This window comes from Apteryx rowi, unplaced genomic scaffold, assembly GCF_003343035.1.
Source record: "Apteryx rowi isolate R43461 unplaced genomic scaffold, aptRow1 scaffold_2647, whole genome shotgun sequence".
NCBI lineage: Eukaryota > Metazoa > Chordata > Aves > Apterygiformes > Apterygidae > Apteryx > Apteryx rowi.
The window spans coordinates 2,683-4,084 of record NW_020449027.1 but is presented as its reverse complement, the minus strand read 5'-3'; the positions used below and the strand labels follow the sequence as shown (position 1 = coordinate 4,084).

At 52.4% G+C, this 1,402-nt stretch overlaps 1 protein-coding gene across 1 annotated transcript; it reads right to left on the bottom strand.

Annotated features, from left to right (window-relative positions):
- Window positions 1–586: 586 nt before the first annotated feature.
- LOC112967132 (olfactory receptor 14A16-like) lies at window positions 587–1,365 on the bottom strand (the record flags this gene model as incomplete). Its single annotated transcript, XM_026067931.1, has 1 exon — window positions 587–1,365. A coding segment is annotated over one exon (779 nt), but the record flags the coding sequence as incomplete, so codon positions are not given.
- Window positions 1,366–1,402: the final 37 nt, after the last annotated feature.

Below are 1,402 nucleotides of genomic sequence, written 5' to 3'. Positions count from 1 at the left end.
GGGGGCTGATACTGTCAAGCACGGGGTCTGTCCCCACAAGCTGCTGCCTGACTCCCCTCCCCTCCACTCCTCCTCCACTTGTAGTGTTGGAGCGCTGGAAAGGGAAGGAACCAGCTCACGGTGACACTTGGCTGCCACCCTTGCAGAAGAGGGGTGTGGAAACACACCGACTGCAGCCAGGGGAGCTGAGCTCTGCTAATAGACACAGGCCCCATGGTCTCACCCTGCCTGTGCTCATCTGAGCCTGACTCTGTGCCCCTGAACTCCCTCAGTGTCAGTGCCGAAAGAGAAACTGCAAAGGGAAACTTTCCACATTGCACTGGGGGCATCAGAGGGAGCTCAGACTAGTGGTCTCTGAGATTCCCCCATGTCTGCTGACGAAGGGGGAAGCCTGGCTTCCTGCTTCAACACAGCCTCTGGGTCAGATTCAAATGAAAGATTCCTGAAGAGACTTGACATGAACCTGAAATATATTTTAAAGAAAAAACAGAAAAACAAGAAAGAAAGAAATGCAAAACACACAGCCCTGATGCCAGATACCAAGGAGTAGCTGCACAATGGACAGTTACTGGTGCTGACATTGTACCCAATGAACGAGTTTCCTCAGTGCATCTTTGAGCTCTTTGTTCCTCATGCTGTAGATGAGAGGATTTACTGCTGGAGGCACAACCGCGTACAGAATGGCCAGCACCAGATCCAGAGCCGGGGAGGAGAGGGAGGGGGGCTTCAGGTAGGCAAAAAATGCAGTGCTGATAAACAGGCAGACCACGGCCAGGTGAGGCAGGCACATGGAAAAGGCTTTGTGCCGTCCCTGCTCAGAGGGCATCCTCAGCACAACAGTGAAGATCTGCACATAGGACAGCACAATGAAGATGAAACACCCAAAGAATAAACAGACACTAAACACAATAAGTCCAGCTTCCCTGAGGTAGGAGTCYGAGCAGGAGAGCTTGAGGATCTGGGGAATCTCACAGAAGAATTGCTCCACAATATTGCCTTGGCAGAGTGGTATTGAAAATGTGTTTCCAGTGTGCAGGAGAGCATTGAGAAAAGCACTGGCCCAGGCAGCAGCTGCCATTTTGACACAGGCTCTGTTGCCCATGAGGGTCCCGTAGTGCAGGGGTCTGCAGATGGCAACAAAGCGGTCATAGGCCATGACTGTGAGGAGATAATACTCTGCTGAGCAAAAGAAAAAGAAGAAAAAGACCTGGGCAGCACATCCCAAGTAAGAAATCGCCCTCATTCTCCAGAGGGAATTGGCCATGGATTTGGGGACAGTGGTGGAGATGGAGCCTAGGTCAAGGAGGGAGAGGTTGAGRAGGAAGAAGTACWTGGGGGTGTGGAGGTGGTGGTCGCAGGCTACAGCTGTGATGATGAGGCCGTTACCCAGGAGGGCAGCCAG